This window comes from Quercus lobata, chromosome 9 (assembly GCF_001633185.2).
Source record: "Quercus lobata isolate SW786 chromosome 9, ValleyOak3.0 Primary Assembly, whole genome shotgun sequence".
Lineage (NCBI taxonomy): Eukaryota > Viridiplantae > Streptophyta > Magnoliopsida > Fagales > Fagaceae > Quercus > Quercus lobata.
Genome location: NC_044912.1, coordinates 41,359,831 through 41,380,940, shown reverse-complemented (window position 1 = coordinate 41,380,940; position 21,110 = coordinate 41,359,831). Strand labels below are relative to the sequence as shown.

Sequence of the window (21,110 nt, the reverse complement as noted above, 5' to 3'; positions counted from 1 at the left end):
ATTGATAAAAGATAGAAAGAAGTGGACAGAGGAAAGAGAAAATATTAGTTCTTTAATTCATCTTTACGAATTTTTAAGCCAAAAAATTTGTTTACTCATCTATAGTAACCTCCAGATAAAGAGTGATTGTAGATGAACAAAAACAATTTTCCTAATTTGCAGATACTGCTAGACCTAGTTTTTAAGGCTTCACTCTCTACTTTGCCTATGATTTTGGTTTTAGCACTTTTATTGGAGACGCTCTTAGCTCTCTTTTTTTTTTTTTTGCATTTTTGTTCAGGTCCCAAGCCAATGATGTCATCGAACGGTAATATCTTTGTTTCTTGCTTAATATATCTTTATTATCTCTTTTAAATTTTTGTTTATAATACTTTTAGCAAAAAAAAAACAATCAACTTGTTTTATTTTGCTTTTAGCTTTTATCTATAATACTCTTAACAAAAAAGCTAAATAAGCGGTATCCAAATGACACTTTAATTGCTCACTTTCAAAACACATCCTACATGTTATTTTCTATTTTACACTATTTCCACTGAACCAATCTATTTTCAACACACATAGCAACAAACCACCAACCCAGCTCATATCAAACCTCGACCCCAAGCCGCAGCCACAAACCACTATGTCGCACTGACTCATCAAATCGCCCTGCTATAACTAACTTCTTCATTTTTAATTAGCATATTTATGGAGGAGACTCAACTCAACAAGATTCAAATGTAATTAAGGATGAGGTTGAGCAAAATTGAGAGATGTCAATCAAGCAAATTTGTAACGGAAGTGTAATTAAAAAGATCTTTGTTCTTCTTCATGCTCATTGTAATTGTTTAGCCAATAGAACTCCTTTCAGCTGCACCACTCATACACACGGATCTTCTTATGTTACATTTATGTTTGCAATTTGTTGAAGTTGAGTTAGATGCAAAAGTAGTGGTTTCATTGATCTCTAACACAACTGAAACTGGTGGTGAGATCTCTACTCTTGTTGAAGATTGCAAGTGATGCTGCTCTAGTTAGGAGGGGAGTGAATTTGCAACAGGATTTTGTGGTTTTTGATCATCCCCCTATGATATTTTGTTGCTTTAAAATCGAGACAGTTTCGGTCTGTATGTTGACAGAACTTGTGATGCTAGGCCTTCTAGCTCCTAATTTCTAAAAACGAATTCTAGTTTAATATATATAAGATTCATAGTGCGAAAATTATAAGAACAAAGAATCTTTAATGTTCAAAATTCAAATACTTAGAAGAAAATACGCTTTTAATATTCAAAAATGCAATAATAAATTGATTAAACATATTTTCCGTACTATATTTATAAAAAATAAAAATAAAAAACTCAGAATTTAACTTAACATTGATATTCCTATCGCGCTCCTTTGCTTAAATTGGAGGGCTTGGCAAGCCTATCTAAACACATAAATACAAGAACGACAAATATACATAAGAGTTACAACAAGACCAGCCCTTAAACAATATTCACTATGCGTGTATATTTTTTATATCAACATAACCCTGCAGGAGACGTGGGACAACAATCCATCAAGGTGGATGTGTGTCAAATTTGGCTGACTAGCTTCTTTCATCTCCCACCCAATTGTTCTTTTCCTTGGGCCCAGTAGGACCTTCCTCTCTAGATAACTCAATAGGTAACTTATCAAATATATTCTCTACTGAATATCTGAGCATCACAGGCAAAAGATTAATTAGCTTATTCAGCTCAGTTCTTGAATCATACACAATAGTTGGACCCCATTCTCTCATAAAATGCAACCAAAAAGGCACTGTAATAACCTCATCTCCAAGATACTCTGCTGCAACAAGTTCATAATGGATGCTTGAATCCACATACAAATTACTCCGAGCACAATCATTCCTCACTCCAATCCCGAGCTTTGCAGACCCCTGGAGATACATCCCAGGATGAGGGTAACTTGCATGTCCACTCTTTGATGAGTAAACAACAGCTTTATTTCCCTCTATGTACTCTAAGTCATAAGCTTCCACCCATTGACCACCACTATGCTGTGAAAAATATATACTCCAAAGCTCACCAGTGAAGTTGCATATACGAAGTGTGTAATGCTCCCAATCACCCACATGCTCCCCAATCTTGCTAAGAGCAATATTCAATAATCCAACTTTCAGTGTGGCAGGGCCATTGAAGGGGCAGAAAACCCACATTGCAATGTCAGTAAAAGTACCGCCTAGAGCTGGCTTCACATGAACAACAAGTTTTGCACTTTCTAAGTTCCCATGTTTGACAATCTCTCTGCGATCATCACTCGGCAAGTCAATCCAAAATTCCCCATCATTCATTCCCCCACCTGGCAAATTTGAGCCATTTGCATCAATATCCTCACCATATAGACTGCCAGCTTTGAACAATTGTGCTCCATTTTTGAAAAACCATGTAACAGAAGATGGCAAGAAGATCTCTTCAGGATGAAAGAAAACAGTGGGTCCATAGTGGTGGATAAGTGCGTGAATCTGATCAAGATTTGGCATTGCAGGTAGAGTAGGATTTAAATTCTTCAAGCATGCAATAGGCATATCTTCTCCAGGAATCCAGTAGCTACTGCAGAAATATGTCCCCACAGGAACTCCTTTCCCCTGCATGCCCCGGTGATGGGGTCTAATACTCCAAACTCGGAACGGCAAGTTTGGAAATTTGTACCCGACATCAAGTATGAGGCGGTAAATTTCACATTCATCTGTTAGGTCACTTCTGACACATCTCACCTCATCCAATTCAGGCTTCTCTGGCTTGTTGGTAACCAAATAGCCCATGGGCTTGTAACCCTCAGGTGGTTGAGGTAGCCAAATATAACCACAGTCACCATATATTTCATCACCCCCATCATTAGGACTCCACACTAATGTATAATCAAGAGGCACTTGAAGGGCCGGAGGCTTAATAGGGTCACAAGTATGAGCATTTTCTGGTGAATAACTAGGTACTTCCCTAGCCACAAGAACAAAACCTCGTAACGGCAGGTTGTTAGGTTGGCAATAGTGACCAAGGCAATAGAATCCGTCTGGTATTCCCACTGGTTTGTAAAACGTAACACCTTTCTTCTTGTCTTGTGATAGGTTGTAGCCCCAAATGAACTCGAACTTTGTGATCTTGATAACTTGTATTTCTCCAAGACTTATTCTTCCAGAAGCAAAACTTTCACCTGAGAAGGCAATCATACAATTAAGTAATTTATATGAAGAAGCTGAATTCTCATTCTAAAAAGAGGAAAAAAATGCATAATAACCTTTAGACATGAAATCAATATATATATATATATATATATCTGTGTGTGTGTGTGTGTGTGTGTGAAACATTGCCTGTAAAGCACAATAGATACAAAAGAGCCCCCCCTGTCCTAGCATGACATTTTTCCCCCTTCTTTGGAGTCACTTAAACATGAGAAGTACAAAGAAAATATAGTACAAAACAAGCAGAAAGAATAGTCATTAAACCATTAATTCAAATACTGGAGCTCTGAGGCTAGAAATCTATACACAGAAAAATACAAAACCAAGATTATCTAGATTCTTAAAAAGCCACCTATCTCTACAAGCTTTGACAAACCAATAACACCCTCCAAGGAACTTTAAACAGAATTTAAAATGGAAAAATATAGGAGTACTTAAAAATTTTTAAATATATATATACATGAGCACACTAAAGAAACTTGACTTTACATGACCTCGATTATTACTTCTGATAGAGCAGAAAGAATTTATACATGTGTATATATATATATATATATATATATGAGCACACTAAAGAAACTTGACTTTACATAACCTCTATCAGAAGTAATAATCATATTACCAAGTTGTCCATGCTAAGAATTTAGAATCACCCGCTGTTCCAAAAGTACAAATTGTAAGAGCAGAAAGAATTTATCAACACTACTTTCACACCCTTGGTCTTGTCATCACATTTCATAGAAGCATACAACTGATCGGATACTCAACTTTGAATATCTTTCCACAAAGTACACACTTCAACAGCAACAATTGAAGTCACAATAATGGTAGTCTATGTGCGTAGAATATTGAGCAAATGAAATGGCATTTACTTTCTTGTTTCTTTTCCCTCACAACAAAGTAGCCTCCCGACAAAACAATACGAACCACCTTACCAAAGAAAAGGAATACAGACAGCTGGAAATTGAACAATTAATAAGGGCCCCTTTAGCACAAATGTAATATTTTTCTCATAGTAAGGAGTAAGGTAAAGCTACACAATCAATCTCAAATTGAAACAATCATTAAACTGTCCACAAGAAATCAAAGAAATTTGACATATTTGATAAGTTCAAGCTCTTTCTGCAGTACAAATCTGATTGACCACACAAACAACACAGAAACATTGACAAAAACAAAAACAACAATAACCAGAACAAACAAACATAACTAAAAAAGAACTTTAACCAATAACCCATCCCTACAAGCCATAATTCAACAATCCAGAAACACCCATTAACCAGAAAAACAAAATCTCAATCAAAACGATATCTTCAGCAACAAAACCCACATACCCATCAACCAAAAATACATAATTTACACAAGAAAACCAAAAAAAAATTCAGAACCCAAATTTTATTTTCAGAAAACAAACAAACAAATAAATAAATAAAACCCAAAAGCCTTTACCTTCAGGCCATTGAGGAATGGGAGCTGGCAGTGAATAGGGTTGGGGCTGAAAAGGCTGAGAGAAATCGGAGGGTGTGTTCCAATAAAAGCATTTGCACCCAAACATAATCGCAAAAAGCTCTCTCACATACAATAAAATGGCTTTCAAAGCTTTGATCTTTAAGGCGTCTGAGACTGAGAGTATATTTGCTTTGAACACCCTCAGCATATTCCAAGAACTCCTATGAGATTGGAGGGTGGGTTCACGTAGTTTGAACCTCTTACACAATTATTTGGTTTTTGATAGTGATAGAGAGAGCGAGATCTCTGTTGTCTGTGTTGAAACTCTAACCATTTTGAGGGTGGAGGAGTAGTATTTGTCGAAAGGGGTAGACATGGAAATGGCGTGGAACATTTGGAATGAAAAGGTTGGTTTTGTTAGGTAACTGAGTTCAAAAATATATTTATTAATAAAAAAAAAACTGTCCTTTTTGTGGGTGGTGAGTCACCATGCAATTTTTAATGTATTTATATATATGGCCATATGGGTGCAATCAAATGGGTTGGGTTGCATGTTTTTTCACGCTTAAGTCAGTGAGTGGCCAAGGCTAGGAGGGACATGGAGAGCAGGGCCCCTCAAGTTTGAAAATTTGGTTCATGTTGTCTACACAAAAAATAGAATTAAAAAAAAAAAAAAAAAGTTGCAGAGATATTTTCCTCCAAGCCTAAACATAAGATTTGAAAAAAAGTATTTATATATATTTTTAGAGAAGTACAACATTTATAATATTTTTTACAATAATTTCATAATAAATTTTAAATAATAAGTTGTTACAGATTATTATTGATAGATAATAAAAGTAATTTGTATAATAGTCTTAAATTAGAACTAGTAATAATTTGCCACTTAAGATTTGTTAAAATTATTGTGAAAATATTATAGATGTAGAATTTCTCATTGTTTTAATCATGTCATTTCTTAATGAGTCATGTGACTTATTTAAATAATACACACAGATAACCTTATTAATCATCATGTTATGGATTAATTAGAGGAGATAATTTCAAATTGGTCTGAAACTAAACTTTGCCCATTCTCTCTGGGACAAATTTGTAGCCAAAGACCACAACTCCGATTAAAAAAATTAACATGGTTACATATTTTAATAATTTAAACGTTAAATTACATGTTTTTTATGTTCTTAACACATATCAAATTTCATGTCAATTGGATATTATTTACTATTTAATCTATAAACTTGTTTTTTATACATAATTTTAGACTACAAAATTTTGAAATTTAAACATTTAATTGATCGCATAGTTATTAATTTTTGATCTTCTAAAAATTTATAAACATGAAGGATATAAAAAGAAAACATGATCCAATGGTGAATATGTTAAAATTCATATCCAATAAAAAAAAATATCCAGTGGATAGCTAAACTTTGTCATTGTTTTTGGGTGCTAAATAAATACTAGCCAAACTATGTCAAATTAATTTTTTTTTTTTCAAATTAAAAATGGGAAAGAAACCAAATAAAATGAGAAGTTTTTCTTTCACCTTCATCTTTCAACTTCATTTTTACAATAAATTACCCAAAAAAAAAAAAAAAATAGTACCTCTCAATCATTTTCAAAACGATGCGTTACTATCTTAAAAGAGTCTTACATGCACCTTAAAATTCAACAATTCTATCGTCTAACACCGTAGGGTTTACCTTCTTCTTTAAATTTTATTCCAAATTATAATTTTTTCCCCCCTAAAGAGGGGATACTTGTATAAACAATCAAAAATTAGTAGAAAATTAATTTGTGAAAGTAGAAAAACAGAGGAGCTGAGAGCAAAGAGAGGAGTGGCTAGGAGTAGAGAGAACTAAAGAGAAAAGAGGGATGTAGGGTTTTTTATATATATGAGCACACTAAAGAAACTTGACTTTACATAACCTCTATCAGAAGTAATAAGCATATTACCAAGTTATCCATGCTAAGAATTTAGAATCACCCGCTGTTCCAAAAGTACAAATTGTAAGAGCAGAAAGAATTTATCAACACTACTTTCACACCCTTGGTCTTGTCATCACATTTCATAGAAGCATACAACTAATCGGATACTCAACTTTGAATATCTTTCCACAAAGTACACACTTCAACAGCAACAATTGAAGTCACAATAATGGTAGTCATGTGCGTAGAATATTGAGCAAATGAAATGGCATTTACTTTCTTTTTTCTTTTCCCTCGCAACAAAGTAGCCTACCGACAAAACAATACGAACCACCTTACCAAAGAAAAGGAATACAGACAGCTGGAAATTGAACAATGAATAAGGGCCCCCTTAGCACAAATGTAATACTTTTCTCATAGTAAGGAGAAAGGTAAAGCTACACAATCAATCTCAAATTGAAACAATCACTAAACTGTCCACAAGAAATCAAAGAAATTTGACATATTTGATAAGTTCAAGCTCTTTCTGCAGTACAAATCTGATTGACCACACAAATAACACAGAAACAATGACAAAAACAAAAACAACAATAACCAGAACAAACAAACATAACTAAAAAAGAACTTTAACCAATAATCCATCCCTACAAGCCATAATTCAACAATCCAGAAACACCCATTAACCAGAAAAACAAAATCTCAATCAAAACGATATCTTCAGCAACAAAACCCACATACCCATCAACCAAAAATACATAATTTACACAAGAAAACCAAAAAAAAATTCAGAACCCAAATTTTATTTTCAGAAAACAAACAAACAAATAAATAAATAAAACCCAAAAGCCTTTACCTTCAGGCCATTGAGGAATGGGAGCTGGCAGTGAATAGGGTTGGGGCTGAAAAGGCTGAGAGAAATCGGAGGGTGTGTTCCAATAAAAGCATTTGCACCCAAACATAATCGCAAAAAGCTCTCTCACATACAATAAAATGGCTTTCAAAGCTTTGATCTTTAAGGCGTCTGAGACTGAGAGTATATTTGTTTTGAACCCCCTCAGCATATTCCAAAAACTCCTATGAGATTGGAGGGTGGGTTCACGTAGTATGACCCTCTTACACAATTATTTGGTTTTTGATAGTGATAGAGAGAGCGAGATCTCTGTTGTCTGTGTTGAAACTCGGCGAAAATGGATAAATACCCGTTAAAAACAAACTATTTAGTTAATAGGATCCGTTTACAAACTATTTATAATTTTAGCAACTCGAGTCTCAGAAACTCGATTTTGGGCCCCTAAATCGACTCTTAGAGGCTCGATTTTCATGGGTTGTTCCTGTCTGATGTGGCACTTTTCCCACGTGGCGCCTACATGAAAATCGAGTCTTAGAGACTCGATTTACATTTAAAATGAAAACAAAAAAAAAACCACAAGGGCAGCAGGAAATCCACAGCAACGCGTTCATCAGAGAAGAAAGAAAAAAAAAAAAAAAAAAAAAACCAGAGAAGAATGTTCATCAGAGAAGAAAAAACCAGATCGCACCGCGAAGAGAAGAAGAAAAAAAAAAAAAAAAAAAACCCAGATCGCATCGCGAAGAGAAGAAAGAAAAAAAAAAAAAAAAACCCAGATCGCGGTGCGACCTGGGTCGCGCGGCGACCTGGGTCTCGCGGCGACCTGGGTCTCGCGGCGCGACCTGGGTCGCGCGGCGACCTGGGTCTCGCGGCGCGACCTGGGTCGCGCGGCGACCTGGGTCTCGCGGCGCGACCTGGGTCTCGCGGCGCGACCTGGGTCGCGGTGCGACCTGGGTCGCGCGGCGACCGCGGCGACCTGGGTCGCGGCGCGACCTGGGTCGCGCGCGACCTGGGTCGCGCGGCGACCTGGGTCTCGCGGTGCGACCTGGGTCGCGCGGCGACCTGGGTCGCGGTGCGACCTGGATCTGTCTGTGTCGCCATTCCTTCTTCTTCTTCTCTTTTTTTTTTTTTTTTCTTTCTTTCTGCTTTTTTTTCCGCTGGTTCTGCATTTTGGGTTGTGGTCATTAATATTTTATTTTTGGGTTGGAAATCGAGTCTTAGAGACTCGATTTCCATGTAGACGCCACCTGGATAAACTGCCACATCAGACAGGAACAACCCATGAAAATCGAGCCTTTAAGAGTCGATTTAAGGGCCCAAAATCGAGTCTCTGAGACTCGAGTTGCTAAAATTATAAATAGTTTGTAAACAGACCCTATTAACTAAATAGTTTGTTTTTAATGGGTATTTACCCATTTTCGCCGTTGAAACTCTAACCATTTTGAGGGTGGAGGAGTAGTATTTGTCGAAAGGGGTAGACATGGAAATGGCGTGGAACATTTGGAATGAAAAGGTTGGTTTTGTTAGGTAACTGAGTTCAAAAATATATTTATTAATAAAAAAAAAACTGTCCTTTTTGTGGGTGGTGAGTCACCATGCAATTTTTAATGTATTTATATATGTGGCCATATGGGTGCAATCAAATGGGTTGGGTTGCATTTTTTTTCACGCTTAAGTCAGTTAGGGCTTGTTTGGTTTAAAAAAAATGGTCACTCATCACTTATCACTCAGTTTTCATCATCCATCACTCATCATTCATTATTCATCACCAATCACTTAAAATACCCAAATTTCCTACCCCACCTGTTTGGCATATTTTTTCAGTTTCTCATCACTCAATTTTTTTTACTTTTTATGGGACCCATGCCTGAGCAACATATCATAAGTTCTGTTAGCCTACCCGCCTCATCCTCACTCTCTTCAATTCATTTTCTTCCCCTTCAGTCACCATTGCCCTGTTACTCTCAATGAAGTTGTCCTCTTTCTCTTTCATTTCTCATGTACACACACATCAACAAGAACAATCCTATCCCAAACCTACGGCCAAACCATCATAAACATACAAACACAAATGAATACAAAGATAAACTCATAGGTACCCACAGATGTTAAAATCAAAACCCACAAATACCCAAATCAAAAATCACAAATACAGACCTTATGCCCAAATCAAATCCAAACCCACACCTCAAATCCTCAACCCATTTTGGCATTTCGGACCTAGGCATCTCAAAGAATCTCTCCGGAGATGATGACGACAACGATGATGAGTTTCTCTGGTGCCGGTCTACGGCTGCGTCGCTCCAGAACTCCACCCATCTCGATGTCCTTGCTTCGGCCGATCCACCTTGGTCCAGACTTCTCCGCGAGAAATTGGACGACAAATCGGCCGATTTCTCGCTCACGGATCTTTGCCTTTTGAGAATTTGAGGATTGGACAACTCAGAGCTCCGGAACAGAGACTCGCGCTCAAAGAAATCGGATAAATCCAAACCGCAACAAAAGATCCAATTCTCGTCCATGAAGAAAATCGGGTTCCCGGCTAAAGATGGGTTACAAGGAATGTAGCAATGGTTGAAGATAGGAATCAAATGCGGAGCTCTCTTTAGATCGTAGAGCCTCTTCTGGGTGGGACGGTCTAGGTCCCCAAGACTTCGACCAGATCGTATTCCGAGCGATATTCATTTAATTCTTCATTTAATGTGAGATGCAAAGGGAAAAGTACAGATAGAGAAGAGAGAAAGGAGTAAAAAATTTATGAAGAAATGTTGGTTTGTTGCTGGGAGAAGGAGAAAGGGGAAAGAAGAAAGAGAAAGGGGAAAGAGAGAAAGAGAAAAAGTCATTGGTGCTTAGGACTTGTCCCTGACACGGGTCCCACAAAGATGCATGTATTTACATTATTGCCACCGTCACTCGTTTTTCAGAAATTGAAAACAACTGAAAGTTGTTTTCAATTTCCGTGACTCAAACTCAATTTTTTGAGAATTGAGTCACGGAAATTGAGTTAGGAAACTCATCCAAACAAAGCAAGTCTCTGTGGGGCCCACAAAATTCAGAAACTGAGTGATGAAAACTGAGTATTGGATGATGAAAACACTTAAACCAAACAACACCTTAGCGGCCAAGGCTAGGAGGGACATGGAGAGCAAGGCCCTCAAGTTTGAAAATTTGGTTCATGTTGTCTAACCAAAAAATAGAAATAAAAAAATAAAAAATAAAAAGTTGCAGAGATATTTTCCTCCAAGCCTAAACATAAGATTTGAAAAAAAGTATTTATATATATTTTTAGAGAAGTGCCACATTTATAATATTTTTTACAATAATTTTATAATAAATTCTAAATAATAAATTGTTACGAGTTGTTATTGATAGATAATAAAAGTAATTTTTATAATAGCCTTAAATTAGAACCAGTAATAATTTGCCACTTAAGATTTGTTAAAATTGTTGTGAAAATATTGTGGATGTAGAATTTCTCATTGTTTTAAATTTTTAATCATATCATTTTTTTAATGAGTCATGTGACTTATTTAAATAATACACACAGATAACCTTTTTTTTTTTTTCAATAGCACAGATAACCTTATTAATCATTATGTTAAGGATTAATTAGAGGAGATAATTTCAAATTGATCCAAAACTAAACTTTGTCCATTCTTTCCAAGACAAATTTGTAGGCAATGACCACAACTCCAACTAAAAAAATTAACATGGTTGTATATTTTAATAATTTAACCATTGAATTACATGTACTTTATGTTCTTAACACACATATCAAATTTCATGTCAATTGGATATTATTTACTATTCAATCCATAAACTTGTTTTTTATGCATAATTTTAGACTACAAAATTTTGAAATTTAAACATTTAATTGATCACATAGCTATTAATCTTTGATTTTCTAAAAATTTTGCAAACATGAAAGATATAAAAAAAATAATAATAAAAAATGTGAGAAGAAGCTAGTACTGTGGGTGCATGAAAAAAAACACTCTTGGTGAGAAGAGTCTGCATTTTTCTTGCAAATGTCTTTGAGAAAAAGAGAAGCTTTCACCATAATAGAGCAAATGATGGGACGTTACCTCTGCAACATTTCCACTACACAACAATCATCAAGTGATAAGCCCTATTTATAACACACATGACACCTTAAATTTGTTTATTGCTTTTGTGAAAGGAAAATGAAAATGTTAAATCTACAAAATTATTTTACAAACTCCTGATGTGATGAGTAATTGTTAGTAACTAAGAAAGTGATGTTATTAGTAAACCAAGATGAAAATTAATAAAAATTTGTTACAAATGTTATTGTTAGAAATTGGGTTGGTTTTGGTCCAACCCATAAACCATGGCCCATGGATCGTCCACATGGGTTATCTGATAAGTAAGTTTAAATTTGAACTTAACAGATATTGATATGAGTTATCAATATCAGTAGTGGAGTCATTTAAATTTAAAAGATGAGATCTTTTAGGGATCACATATATCTGATAGTAAGTGAATCTCTGCTAATATTTAAATACTCCTACATCAGTCAAATAGGGGTTAGACACAGTAAGTGAACATACGTATAGTTTTGAGTGCTCTCTCAAAATAAGTCATCTCTCTAGGACATCATCTACTGTTCCCTAGAATTTGGAGCGTGGAAAATAGGAGAGACTCTAGTAGCCTTTCCTGCGACTTGGAGGTGTTCCATAAAGGAGATCGTGAGGAGTTCGTAAAGCAAGCAAAGAGAAAGATCAGGCAATTTGGTGATCTGTTCCACCAAAGGTATGTGTCTACATGACCTCTAGTAAAGTATATATTTATTCAACATTGGTATCAGAGCCATTTTATGCCTGTTTTCACTCTTGAATGATGCCATGATCTTTGAAATATATAATCCTATATGCATGCTAAAATTAAAAGTTTAAGTAATTTTTTAATTTTTTCAGATCTGTAATTTTTTTAATTTTTCAGATCTGTAATTTTTTAGGCATGTTATGGCATGTAGAGAGAGAAATAAAAAGCTGTAATTTTTTGATTGTTTACATGTAATCCGAAATTTACAGGCTTATTTTGACCCATTAAATCTTGTTTAATGTCAAATATTTTTTAATGATTTGAAAGTACATTCCATAAGCTTTAAAACGACAGTTTACATGCTTAATTTAGACTTTAAATGAGAAAGTTATGGTCTTTTAAAGATTATGGTTGTATTTGATAAAATCTGAAAATTTGATATCTAACGTGGAAGACGATGAACAATAAAAGGAAAATTGTTTTTGTTATGGTGTACCGTGCGGGCTCCACTAACCACTAATTGTTTGAGTGGTTATCTAATATAATAATAAAAAAAATTATTAGAGCCCCACGTTGATGTTAGTGTGTTAGTTACACTAGAAGTCTATAACACTATCCTTGTTTCAGATACACACAAATATAAGGGCCCCACGCTACTGTATTAGTTACACCTTGATAAAGATAATGTGCATATCACATTGGTGTATCACATATTGTTGTTGTTTCCTTCAACAAGGAAACTGTGCAAGCGATAAGCCACATGCAAGTGGCTGTGTGGGTTTGTAACATTGTTTACAAATACTGTGTGAGTTTATAACATAGTTACAAAGGAATTGAGTTAAATGAAAACTTAATATATTACTTGCACAGTTAATCATAACTCGTACAGTGGGCTTTTTTTTTTTTAATTTATAGTAAAACTATATATATTCTTAATTTTGTTTAGACCACATTTTTTCTTATGTGACATATGTGTAGTTGTAGTGGCAATTTTTTAACTGTGATGTTAAAATATAATTGTGATAACATGAGAAAATTGTGAAATTAGTTTTCTAATTTTCTGTATAATTATGCATGTTTTTAATTCTTTGAATTAATTTATGATGTCCTTTTAACATATTGTGATATGATTGAATTGATATTATATGAATGCATAATGTGATGAATATGTATCCAAAGGGTTTATGAAACTCTTTGGCTCATCTCTATAGTTAAAGATTGTATTGGTAATTTATGCAACATGTATATCTTTATTTATTGTTATTATGGATGGATAAGACAATTTTGAAATTATTTGGTAACGTGGCATCCCCAATTTTTTTAATTACAAATAGAATCGTTGTAATAGGATACTTGAATATGTAATTTTTTGGGCCAATGTTTTTTGGCAATTTTTTGGGCCATTGTTTTTGGCAATGTAATTTAAGGCTATGTAATTTAATTTTGGAAGCCATGTAAGGGGATGTGTTTCACGGTTACCTATAATTTTCAAATTTTGTCTTAGCATGTTGTATGAAATTACCAATAGGGCTTAGTGGAGCCCACGCACAATGTGTTGTGCACAAAAATGTATGGACACATGTTATATGTATGATTTAATATGTGTATGGTGTGATGTTTTATTCTTCACAAAATTTTATTTAAAAATCAATTAGATATGTTATTCCAATTTACATAGTGAGAGATGATTATGAGCTTAGCGAAATTTTTGATCTTACTATGTAGAAAGGAATATCATGGTCGAGTTGGATTTTTTGGAAATAAAATCTAAAAATGTATGCGCTAATGTCAACTTGTGTAATGAATGTAGTGAACATGGCCACTAAGAATGTAGTTGCAAAATCACTCCCACTATCTTTGGCGATTTCAGGATGAAGTTGTGATTCTCCACCCTCGCCCAAAGATGGTACGACATTTTCAAGTTCTTGCAGCTCATAAAGCTGAAGATCTTGTATTGCTTCACTGATGCTTGGAAAATCATCTTCAATGAAGTTATCACGAGACTCTATCTTTGTCATTCTACCATTAGAATGTTCACCATACATTACATACCCCTTTGAGCTTTTTGAATATCTTATAAAGATTTTCTTACTTGCTCTAGGGCCCAATTTCCCATACTTATGGGAAGCACTGTGAACAAAACCTGCACAACTCCAAGGCCGCAAGTTCTCCAAATTGGGTTTTGCACCAGTCCATAACTCATATGGTGTTGTGGGAACTGACTTAGAAGGCACACGATTAAGAATGTAGGCAGCAGTCATTAATGCATCCCCCCAAAACGAAATTGGAAGGTTGGCTTGCGCCATCATCGATCTAATCATCTCTAATAGAGTACGATTCCTTCTCTCCGCAACACCATTTTGTTGTGGAGTACCAGGAATCGTCAATTGCCTACGTATCCCTTTTACCTCACATAGTTCCTGAAACTGTTTAGACAAATATTCACGACCCCTATCAGATTGAAAAACCTTTAGGTTTCTTTCTTTCTGATTCTCAACCTCTGCCACAAAGCGCTTAAAGCAATCTAATGCTTCAAAGCGAAGAGAAATCAGATAGACATAACTGAAACGTGAATAGTCATCTATAAATGTGAGAAAATAAGAGGCATCATGGCGTGCCTTAACATTCATAGGTCCACATATGTCCGAATGGACGAATTCCAAAGGATGAGTTGCCCTTGGAGCCTTACCAAAAGGCTTCCTACAGGCCTTTCCAGCTAGACAAGGTTCACACATAGGTAGGCTTACATTAGTGATAGACCCCAATAGGCCTTCTCTAGCTAATCTAGCCAATCTATCTTTTCCTATGTGTCCAAGTCTAGCATGCCACATTACAGAATCAGAAATATCATCATTATGAGCAATGAAAGAAAAAGAGGAATGATCTAAATCCAACATAAAGAAATTATTAGATAAATAACCATGTCCATACAAGGTTTTATTTAAATAAAAATTCAACTGAGAACCATCAAAACGGAAACTAAATCCAAGTCTAAGCATAGTAAGTCCTGAAAATAGATTACATTGGACACCAGGTGCATGAAGCACATCATGAAGAAGTATCGTACGTCCCAGACGCAATTTGAGTTGGTAGGTTCCAACTCCTATGACTTCTTCTTGAGCTCTGTTACCCAAAATAACGTACTGCGTGCCTGTTGGTATCTTTTTGTAATCCACACATCGAACTCTATCTCTGGCTATATGTTTGGTTGCTCCTGAATCTACAATCCACCCAGGAATAGTATGAGCAAGAAAAACATGTGTACAAACATAAGTAATAGCAGAGTTGTTAAGAATGGATACCTTCTTCGGCTCAGTGCACTCACGAGCGAAGTGACCCTTCTGACCACAGTTGTAGCACTTGATCTTTGCCTTGTCCTTCTTCGGCTCAGTGCACTCACGAGCGAAGTGACCCTTCTGACCACAGTTGTAGCACTTGATCTTTGCCTTGTCCTTCTTAGCACGCTTGCCCTTTTGGCGCTTTGCTATCTTGCCTTCTTTAGGCCTAAGGTTACCAGCTCCTTTGGCATTCCTCCCTTGTCCTTTGCGTTTAGGCCTGAATGCCTTTCGCTGCCCAGATTGGGTGACAAGGAGGGTGTTTTTGGTGCGCCCCCATGTGCTCTGCCTCAAGCTCGAGATGACGAGAAATATCAGCAAAAGTCTTGATATTCTCACTATGTGTCAAAACAAGCTTCATTTGCCCCCAAGTAGGTTCAAGCAGTGAACGTATCACCGCTGTGACCTGTTGTTCATCAGAGAGATTATTACCAGCAGCCTTTAGGTCAAGGATCAACGCTGACATTGTCCTTAGATGTTCAGCTATGCTATATTTTGAATCCATAACATATTGTTCAAACTTCAAAGTAAAAGCTCGCAACCTAGTTGCTGAAGTCCCTCCAAAGGCAATCTTAAGCTGGTTCCACATCTCTTGGGCATTTGGGTAGTTCTCAAACTCCCCAATAAGATCATTGTGCATGCTACTTAGCATAGTGAAGCGTGCACAACGATCTTTCTTAACCCAAGACTCATAGGCCTCTAAGTCACGGCAATGTTGGGCAGTATTCCCATTTTCAGGTTGCATCATCACATTAGTTAGGGTTTCAAGGACCTCTTGTTCATTAAGCAAATATTGAATTTTTCTATGCCACATATCATAGTTGGTTCCATCTAGTTTCTCACCCTTAGTTAGATCAGCAACTACATTCTTAGTGGCCATGTTCACTACATTCATTACACAAGTTGACATTAGCACATACATTTTTAGATTTTATTTCCAAAAAATCCAACTGGACCATGATATTCCTTTCTACATAGTAAGATCAAAAATTTCGCTAAGCTCATAATCATCTCTCACTATGTAAATTGGAATAACACATCTAATTGATTTTTAAATAAAATTTTGTGAACAATAAGACATCACACCATACACATATTAAATCATACATATAACATGTGTCCATACATTTTTGTGCACAACACATTGTGCATGGGCTCCACTATAAGCCCTATTGGTAATTTCATACAACATGCTAAGACAAAATTTGAAAATTATAGGTAACCGTGAAACACATCCCCTTACATGGCTTCCAAAATTAAATTACATAGCCTTAAATTACATTGCCAAAAACAATGGCCCAAAAAATTGCCAAAAAACATTGGCCCAAAAAATTACATATTCAAGTATCCTATTACAACGATTCTATTTGTAATTAAAAAAATTGGGGATGCCACGTTACCAAATAATTTCAAAATTGTCTTATCCATCCATAATAACAATAAATAAAGATATACATGTTGCATAAATTACCAATACAATCTTTAACTATAGAGAAGAGCCAAAGAGTTTCATAAACCCTTTGGATACATATTCATCACATAATGCATTCATATAATATCAATTCAATCATATCACAATATGTTAAAAAGACATCATAAATTAATTCAAAGAATCAAAAACATGCATAATTATACAGAAAATTAGAAAACTAATTTCACAATTTTCTCATGTTATCACAATTATATTTTAACATCACAGTTAAAAAATTGCCACTACAACTACACATATGTCACATTAGAAAAAATGTGGTCTAAACCAAATTAAGAATATATATAGTTTTACTATAAATTAAAAATAAAAAAGCCCACTGTACGAGTTATGATTAACTCTGCAAGTAATATATTAAGTTTTCATTTAACTTAAATCCTTTGTAACTATGTTACAAACTCACACGGTATTTGTAAACAATGTTACAAACCCACACAACCACTTGCATGTGGCTTATCGCTTGCACAGTTTCCTTGTTGAAGGAAACAACAACAATATGTGATACACCAACGTGATATGCACATTATCTTTATCAAGGTGTAACTAATACAGTAGCATGGGGCCCTTATATTTGTGTGTATCTGAAACAAGGATAGTATTCTAGTGTAACTAACACACTAACATCAACGTAGGGCTCTAATATTTTTTTTTATTATTATTATATTAGATAACCACTCAAACAATTAGTGGTTAGTGGAGCCCGCACGGTACACCATAACAAAAACAATTTTCCTTTTATTGTTCATCATCTTCCACGTTAGACATCAAATTTTCAGATTTTATCAAATACAACCATAATCTTTAAAAGACCATGACTTTCTCATTTAAAGTCTAAATTAAGCATGTAAACTGTCGTTTTAAAGCTTATGGAATGTACTTTCAAACCATTAAAAAAATATTTGACATTAAATAAGATTTAATGGGTCAAAATAAGAATGTAAATTTCGGATTACATGTAAACAATCTTTCGGATTACATGTAAACAATCAAAAAATTACAGCTTGTTATTTCTCTCTCTACATGCCATAACATGCCTAAAAAAATTACAGATCTGAAAAAATTAAAAAATTACTTAAACTTTTAATTTTAGCATCCATATGGGATTATATATTTCAGAGATCATGGCATCATTCAAGAGTGAAAACAAGCATAAAACGGCTCTGATACCAATGTTGAATAAATACATACTTTACTAGAGGCCATGTAGACACATACCTTTGGTGGAACAGATCACCAAATTGCCGGATCTTTCTCTTTGCTTGCTTTACGAACTCCTCACGATCTCCTTTGTGGAACACCTCCAAATCGCAGGAAAGGCTACTGGAGTCTCTCCTATTTTCCACGCTCCAAATTCTAGGGAACAGTAGATGATGTCCCAGAGAGATGGCTTATTCTGAGAGAGCACTCAAAACTATACGTATGTTCACTCACTGTGTCTAACCACTATCTGACTGATGTAGGAGTACTTAAATACTAGTAGAGATTCACTTACTATCAGATATATGTGATCCCTAAAAGATCTCATCTTTTAAGTTTCAAATTGCTCCACCACTGATATTGATAACCCATATCAATATCTATTAAGTTTAAATTACCCCACTACTGATATTGACAACTCATACCAATATCAGTTAGTTTAAATTTAAACTTATTTATCAGATAAGCCATGTGGACGATCCATGGGCCATGGTTTATGGGTTGGATCAAAACCAACCCAATTTCTAACATCTCCCACTCGTCCACACTGGGTACTACAGTCAAAACTGGTTCCTCTCAATCTCTTGTCCAATCCTCTCTTTATACAGAAAAATGAAGTGTGTGACCTGACGAGAAGGTGTAGGGTAGAAGTACTATATTAAGTCACCATCTAAACTAACATAGTACATCACTTATAGTATCTCGTCTATGCCCCAGATTATTTGATCACACCTGATCAAGTTTCTTTAATCCCTCATGAGTTCAAAACTCAAAAGCAAAACTTGATCCAATACCATATAATATGCTCATGATTATTTTGAAAAACAAATTCCTCATAATCGACCGGGCTATGAGCCATAAAATAAATGGTGTGTTCCAAATAATCTTCCCCAGACACTCATGTCAATTCATTTACACTTGACCGCTTTCCGAGACATGCTCCGCGAGACCGTATATATCATGGCCTTGAGATGACATGCTAAAGTAGCGACATCAAACATTCACTTCATGACATAGTTCTAGGTCGAAAAAGGGCACAGAATGGACCATATAATGGTCGACTAGGGCTCACATAGTGACGGAGTAGGGATCTTTCCAATCACTCCCTTAATTGGTCGGCTATAGCACATACAGTATAATTTGTATGCTACGGTGGAGCTCCCACTCAACTGGGCTTGTCACACTCAAACACCGTACAAATCTTAGTCCAATTGCCACAAAAGCAACCAACCTGAGTTTCTCAGCACAGTTACACATCAAGTTCCTGTCCAAGATCTCACATTTGGCTTTATTCAAGCTTCATGAAGTTGTGGATAAACTTCAAGTGCGACTCCCATAAGTCTCATCTTAGCCTAGCTAAGGCGACATTCATTATATTATCTTGCACGCCTCCCTAAGCGTCAAGGTGATCACTTACTTGATTTACAGAAAAACAAAGTGATCACTATGTCTCATCCTGCTCGCTACTCAAGCGCTAGGGTGATCGTCTATGTGAGTAGACCGATCTAAGCCTGGTGACATATTTTCAAATAACGTGTGCTTAGTATGCAATATCAATTACATCACAAGATGAATAAAAATGAATAACATCATTATTGCATAAAGTATGAATAAACATAAATGTCCATAAGGTATCCAAAAAACATATCAAATCCTATAAAGTCCCAAACTCCTAACATGAGCCTGAAAGGCATCGCTAGCAATGGCTTTAGTAAGTGGATCAGCCACCATCCTGCTAGTGGAGATATGTTGGAGGATCACCTCTCCTTGTGTAATAGCAAGATGAATGTAGTTATAACGAGTCTGTATGTGTTTGCTTTTGCTATGATACTTAGGATCTTTAGCATGAGACAAGGCTGCCATATTATCACAATACATCTTTACAGCTTCATCTGCAAGAGATGTCACCCTAAGGCTTTGGAAAAATCTCTTTAACCAAACAGCTTCTTATGCTGTTGCTGAACAAGCAACATATTCAGACTCCATTGTGGATAAAGCAATACAAGATTGTTTCTTACTGCACCAAGAGATAGCTGCACCACTAAGTAGAAATGCATAACCTATAGTGGACTTGCGCTCATCTCTATCACTGGCCCAGTCAACATCAGAATATCCTCTCAATCTCAAATCTCCACCCTGATGGCAAAGAATGAGATCCGATGTCCCACAAAGGTATCGAAAAATCCTCTTAACTGCTTGCCAATGAAGAGGTCCTGGATTACTTCGATAACGACTAACCATACGAACTGCAAAACAGATGTCTAGTCGAGTACACAACATAGCATACATCAGACTTCCAACTGCACTTGCATAGGGAACTCTTGCCATTTCTCTCTTTTCCTTTTCTGATTTAGGGCAATCTTCAAGGCTTAATGTATGTCCCTTCTCAATTGGAGTGTCTATGGGTTTGGAATTATGCATACGGAATCGCTCTAAGATCATCTTTATGTAAGTTTCTTGAGACAAACCAAGAAGCTTCTTTGAGCGATCCCTGAAGATCTTAACTCCAAGCACAAAATTAGCCTCTCCCATGTCCTTCATTTCAAAAATAGAGGACAACCACCTTTTGGTGGTGACAATCATCTCCATGTCATTTCCAGCCAACAAAATGTCGTCCACATACAAAGACAGGATAAGTAAACTCTTTCTTGATCGTTTGACATACACACAATGGTCTACTTCCATCATTTCGAAACCAATCGAAATAATAGCCTTATGAAATTTGATATACCATTGTCTAGACGCTTGCTTTAGGCCATAAATGGAACGTTTAAGGCGGCACACTTTGCGCCCTTGTTCCTTGACCTCAAAGCCAATAGGTTGATCCATATAAATCGCTTCGTCTAGTTCTCCATTGAGAAATGCAGTCTTTACATC

The 21,110-nt window shown here is 35.8% G+C and overlaps 1 protein-coding gene across 2 annotated transcripts; it reads right to left on the bottom strand.

Moving 5' to 3' along the window:
* Window positions 1-1,241: 1,241 nt before the first annotated feature.
* On the bottom strand, window positions 1,242-7,754 carry LOC115959929. Of its 2 annotated transcripts, none has more exons than XM_031078601.1 (2): window positions 7,434-7,754; window positions 1,242-3,177 (listed from the first exon to the last, which is right to left on the bottom strand). In XM_031078601.1, the coding sequence occupies exons 1-2, from the start codon at window positions 7,639-7,641 to the stop codon at window positions 1,571-1,573; spliced, it is 1,815 nt and encodes a 604-aa protein (XP_030934461.1). In that variant the 5' UTR covers window positions 7,642-7,754; the 3' UTR covers window positions 1,242-1,570. The 2 variants fall into 2 exon arrangements, with proteins under 2 accessions (XP_030934461.1, XP_030934460.1); XM_031078600.1 differs by lacking the exon at window positions 7,434-7,754 and adding an exon at window positions 4,655-5,076.
* Between the last annotated feature and the right edge of the window lie 13,356 nt (window positions 7,755-21,110).